The 6,000-nt window shown below is 41.0% G+C and overlaps 1 protein-coding gene across 3 annotated transcripts in view; it reads right to left on the reverse strand.

Moving 5' to 3' along the window:
- The window catches only part of ttc7a.L (tetratricopeptide repeat domain 7A L homeolog), a 212,277-nt gene that overhangs the window by 56,515 nt on the left and 149,762 nt on the right, over positions 1 to 6,000 (reverse strand). For all 3 annotated transcript variants that reach the window (XM_041562490.1, XM_041562488.1, XM_041562489.1), the window contains exon 17: positions 3,479 to 3,576. In XM_041562490.1, coding sequence (XP_041418424.1) covers positions 3,479 to 3,576 — 98 coding nt within the window. The remainder of the gene's footprint in view (positions 1 to 3,478; positions 3,577 to 6,000) is intronic.

A 6,000-nucleotide genomic window follows, 5' to 3' on the forward strand; every position in this document is an offset into this window, starting at 1 on the left:
TCCACAGGAACCCTACAGGCTGCCCCGCCTCCTTGAGGGAGGGAGAGCAGCAGGGAGAGAGATGTTGGAGGGCAGGTGGGGGAGCAACAGTGAGTGGGTCGGCGGGGCCCATCAAGTTTTTTCTTGGTGTCCATCCAGCCCAGTCTGACCCTGCTTTTGTCTTCTCGGCTTGCACACCCCCTTTCAATGCACACGCCAAATCCCGGCCCCTGGCCTGAAACTAGGGGAAGGCAGACAGAAGAGGTACTTGCACCCCCCATAGTGCCTCTTATAACTTGCAAATAAAGGTGTACAAAGATGGCATCCATGACCTCACAAGGGGTGTGGTTATGCAATAAGATAAATGTTTGTTCTTAACTAGGATTTGTTAATTGCTTAACTGGAAGTGTTATCTGATTGGTGAAATTCTGTTTAAATATTCAAACTGCTTGTATTTAGCCTATGACTGTATGTAACACGAAACGCGTAAGGCTATGCTGATGTGACATAATAAATATTTTACTGCCTGCCCTACATTTTGTTTGTTTGAATCTGCTCCCCTAATCCGCTCCCCTTGCTGAAGGCTCAGAGCGCTGCACCTGGGCCTCTTCTTTGAATTGGTTGAGTTAAAGGACCAGTAACATCAAATTTTGTTTAAACCACAAAGACAAATTAAACTTTAAAATCGCAAAGTCTTTATTAAGAAATAACTTACCGAATCTCCTCTTGCGCTCCTCTTCAGAAAGCGATCAGACGATCCATTGTGCGGCACTCGATTTCTCCTCCCTGCCTTCCTTATAGGAGATAGCCAGGGAGGAGAAATCGAGCGCCACATGATGGATCACCGCCGTGACGCCTTTTCTGAAGAGGAGCGGAAGCGGAGTTTTAGGTAAGATATTTCTGAATAAAGGCTTTTATTTTTTTTTATTTTTTTAAAGTTTAATTTGTCTTTCGTTTTTTTTTCGATGTATACTAATGAATTTTTTTAAACATTTTTTTGATGTTACTGGTCCTTTAATACAAATTGATATTGGACACCTATCTTTAGTTTATTTCTTCTTATGCCTACCCCTAGTGCTGGCCCTCTCTGCACTAACATTGCAGCCCCTCCTCAATCCTCTAGGAACATAAAGTGAGGTGGGGTTTCATTGGGTTGACTGCCTCAGGGCAACTTGGGGGGCACAATGGGGGATGGGGGAGCAGCCCAGGCCACTCTGAAGATTTTTTAGGCAGGGGGGCCCAGCACGCTTTTGTTATGCCATTGCTAGTGATGATGTATTAGTATGAGCAAAGTCCCTGGTCTAGTAACCCACAGCAACCATTTGCTTTCCAACGGCAGACTAGTAAATGCTACCTGCTGTCTGGTTGCTATGGGTTACAAGAACTGGAGTTGCACCTGCTGTTAGGCCAAATAAATGTCTCTGCCTTATCCTAAAACTGGTCCTACAGGTGGGGCCCTTACTGCATATGGGTTCAGCTTTGTGACTATGTCTAATATCTTTAGATAAAGGACAAGTAACATTAAAAAAAAAACATAAAAAATGTGTTAGTATAGAATGAAAAAAAACCACAAAGAAAAATTAAACTTTTAAATTGCTGAGTCCAAAACGCCGCATGCACTCCTCTTCAGAAAAGGAGATCCAGCGATCCATTGTGCGGCGTTCGATTTCTCCTCCCTTCCTTCCTTATAGGAGATAACCAGGGAGGAGAAATTGAGCGCCGCATGATGGATCGTCGCCGTGTCGCCTTTTCTGAAAAGCAGTGCAAGAAGGGTTGCCACCCAGCCGGTATTTTACCAGCCTAGCCGGTAAAATACCGGCCAAGGCCGGGGCCGGTATTACAAATTTACCGGCAATGTAGCTGCTGGTTAATTTGTAATACGATTAAAAGGAGCCCTCAGCCTGTCCCCAGTCGCCCCCAATCCCCTGCAACTTACCTTTTCTTTTGCCTCTTCCAGCGTCCGTGGTGTCCGTGTTGTGGCCCCGCCCCTTTTGATGTCACGACCCGCACCTTTTGCCATCACGGACCGCCCTTTTTGAAATCACGACCCGCCCCTTTTGACTTCACGGCCCGCCCCTTTGTGTCCCCGCCCCCCAGCAGCCGGTAAAATTTTTTAAAAAAGGTGGCAACCCTAAGCGCAAGTGGAGTTTTGGTAAGTTTTTTTTTAATAAAGACTTAGCGATTTAAACGTTTACTTTGTCTTTGTGGGGTTTTTTTTTCGTTCCTTTTTAAAAAAAATTTATGTTACTGGTCCTTTAAAGGTGAATGTAACCCCCCAAATGAAACTTTGGCTACTGAAAGAAAATGTAATCGTAAGCAACTTTCCAATATATAATTACCTATAAATGCAAATGCTTCTGAAAGAAGTATCTGTCTGTCCCTTTCTTTGCACTGCTGCTTCTGCCTCCTGAAACAATGTAGCAGAATCCTGCCGTCTGTCCTTCTTCACAAGGCCTGACAGTCAGCTGACTTCGGCTACATTGTTTCACCAGGGAATAGAAAGAGACATACGTTGTAGCAGCTATAGTTACAAACAACATTAAGGGGCCGATTCACTAACTTCGAGTGAAGGATTCGAAGGTAAAAAACTTCGAATTTAGAAGTTTTTTTTGGGCTACTTCGACCATCGAAAGGGCTACTTCGACCTTCGACTACGACTACGAATCGAAGGATTCGTAGTAAAAATCGTTCGACTATTCGACCATTTGATAGTCGAAGTACTGTCTCTTTAAAAAAAACTTCGACCCCCTAGTTCGCCATCTAAAAGCTACCGAAGTCAATGTTAGCCTATGGGGAAGGTCCCCATAGGCTTGGCTAACTTTTTTTGATCGAAGGATATTCCTTCGATCGTTGGATTAAAATCCTTCGAATCGTTCGATTCGAAGGATTTTATCGTTCGATCGAACGAATTATCCTTCGATCGAACGAATTATCCTTCGATCGAACGAATTATCCTTCGATCGAACGAATTATCCTTCGATCGAACTATCTGCGCTAAATCCTTCGATATTCGAAGTCGAAGGATTTTAATTTGTAGTCGAATATTGAGGGTTAATTAACCCTCGATATTCGACCCTTAGTGAATCGGCCCCTAAAACTATCGAAAAGTTGCTTAGGTTCACCTTTTCTTTTATTAGGCAAAATGACACTGTTTGGGTTTACGTCCCCTTTAACAGGATGTGAAGAAGAGGGACTGGCTATAATATGACTCTCTTCAATAAAACACTTTCATTTCATTTGTTCTTGGAAGAATGCCTCGTTCTGTTACATGAAAAGAAGTTTTACTCTTCATCTTCCCTTCTGTTCTTCTTCCACTTTGGGAATTTTATATACTTTTTTTTTTATTCAAAAGGCCTGAGACAACAAAGGAGGCCAAAACACTCGATACTCTGTGAAAACTCATTGCTGCGCTACCGGGAGACACAAACACATTGAAATAAAGGAAAACTATCCCCGAACGTAAACAATGCCTAGAAGCTTCCAGAACGTTCTTTCTTACCATTCTCAGGGTCGTGTGCGTCCGGAACTGCGAGAAACATTCCGCTGTGTTTCCTGGTCAATGGGACCTCGGCTAAACTGCTTTCTTTCTCACAGTCGCTGCAAAGGAAGAGAAACGCATTCGCTTACATTGGGAATACTCCGTTGTGACCAGCGAATAAAAGTCGCTGATAAGCTGAGGTTAAAGATGCACTTAAAATATAAAAATAGACTGTAAGCCCTGCGGGGTAGGGTCCTCCATATTTTTGTTTCCTTGACACTGAGCACTTAATCTGTAGTGTAATTATATTTTATATTTATGTGAATTGTATTTCTAATACTGCACTTATTGTTACTTATTAATGCCCTTTGTTACTACTAATTTATTGTTTTGCTGTACAGTGCTTTGCCCTCAAGGAGCGCTATACAAATAAATATACATACAGTATTTCCAAAACAATACAGCTAAAAGTATGCTGAAACCCCATCTCATTACTGGAATTGGCTATTTAAAGGAGAATAATGGATAGTGGATCACCCCTCACCATAGAGAACTAACCCCTCACCATCTGAACTTCATTGGTGCCTCCCTGAATATCCCCTGGGCACCCCCACATCATATACCAACAAAGATATACAACAAAAATATATACAGGTATGGGACCTGATATCCAGAATGCTTGGGACCTGGGGCTTTCCAGATAACGGATCTTTCCGTAATTTGGGTCTTCCTGCCTTAAGTCTACTAGAAATTCATTTAAACATTAAATAAACCCAATAGGCTGGTTTTGCTTCCAATAAGGATTAATTATATTTTAGTTCGGATCAAGAACAAGCTACTGTTTTATTATTACAGAGAAAAAGGAAATCATTTTTAAAAATTTGGATTATTTGGATAAAATGGAGTCTATTGGATTCCGTAATTCGGAGCTTTCTGGATATCGGGTTTCCGGATAAGGGATCCTATACCTGTAAAAATAAAAAATATTTTTTAAAGGAGAAATAAACTTAGGGACAGGGCTGTATATATATATATATATATATATATATATATATTATATATATATATATATATATATATATATATATAGATATAGATATAGTTTTCCAAGGGAGAATGAGTGCACACTGGGAACATTTAAATAGGTTATTTTAAAACCATAATTTTTTAAGGTCTTGAAAAGGTCCTAGAAGTGGACCGAAACGTCGGCCTGTTTTTAATTAACTTAAATAAAATTATGGGTTTAAAATAACCTATTTAAATGTTCTCAGTAGGCACTCATTCTTCCTTGGAAAACTATTGATATTGTCTATTTGAGTAGCACCTGGGTATTTTGCTTCGTTCAGCGGTGTGCTGAAAATTACAAGTATTTTTATATATATATATATATATATATATATATATATATATATCTTGAGGGTCTGTGCCTAGGGCTGCCGTTTTTGGGGGGATGGCCCTTGGGTACCTATATATCTGAAACATTTTTTTCAAATTTAAATGTAAAAAATCCACCCTGGCCACCTAGAGTTCTCCCAACAAGCACCACGGAGCCTCTTCCTGCTTCTCCTTTATTCTCATGGCTGTGCATGAGCAGTAGAGCGAGAAGCTGAACTGTAACAAAAATGCTTTTTCACCCAGGAAATTTAAAGAAAGAAGAAGCAGAAGAAGAGGATCGCTCCGTGGTGCTCACTGGTATAAGCCCAGGTCAATGCAGTTCTCTGTTGATAGGAGCACCAGCCCAGGGTATAAGGTATGTAAAAACAATCACTTGGGAGGTGCCTAACTTTTGGCTCCCTCAAGTTAAAAATACTTTTCTTCTCATTTATTAATGTAACATCTATAAAAGCCTTATGCGTTTTATGCTCTATGCCGTAAAAATTGCCAACCAGAGGCATGTACAGGGCAAGAAAGAACCAGAATGGCTCCCAACTTTCTGGTGATCACTAGGGGCCACATACTGGAACTATGAGCTATTTTTATCTCCCCTTTCCTCAGTTCTCACATTTGGTTTCTCATACCATTGGGCAGGTTCAAGCTCCTGCAAACACAACAAATACATATCCTCCCACCATATTCATATACATTGCTGTTCATTTGACAGTTAAGCTGATATTTGCCCATATTCCTGGTGTCTCAGCTGCTGGGTGGCAGCACTTAGGAGAGGAGAAGCACAAAGATGAGCCAAGTCTATTCCTGCATTCCCATCAATTCTATTGGATGTATCCAGGTAATCTGCTGGGCACCATTCCCCACATGTCTTTCTCAGGCTCAGAATGTACATAACTAACCATTTATCCCTGCTTTGTGCACAAGAATCTCCGAAATTCCAACAAACTGAGCCAAGGAGGAACCCTGCCAGCCATGGAAGGTCAGATGGGCAAAGGACGGGAGAGGTGAATGATCAGAGTTAATCAAAATCACATTCAAATGTTTTCACAAAGATAATGACTTATTGTTTAGTATAAGAGAATAACTTATTTGTTCAGTCATTATAATTTGGTTATGATCTTATGTAATCCTGTGTTATGAGGTTGTTAGTCACG

Source organism: Xenopus laevis, chromosome 5L (assembly GCF_017654675.1).
Source record: "Xenopus laevis strain J_2021 chromosome 5L, Xenopus_laevis_v10.1, whole genome shotgun sequence".
Lineage (NCBI taxonomy): Eukaryota > Metazoa > Chordata > Amphibia > Anura > Pipidae > Xenopus > Xenopus laevis.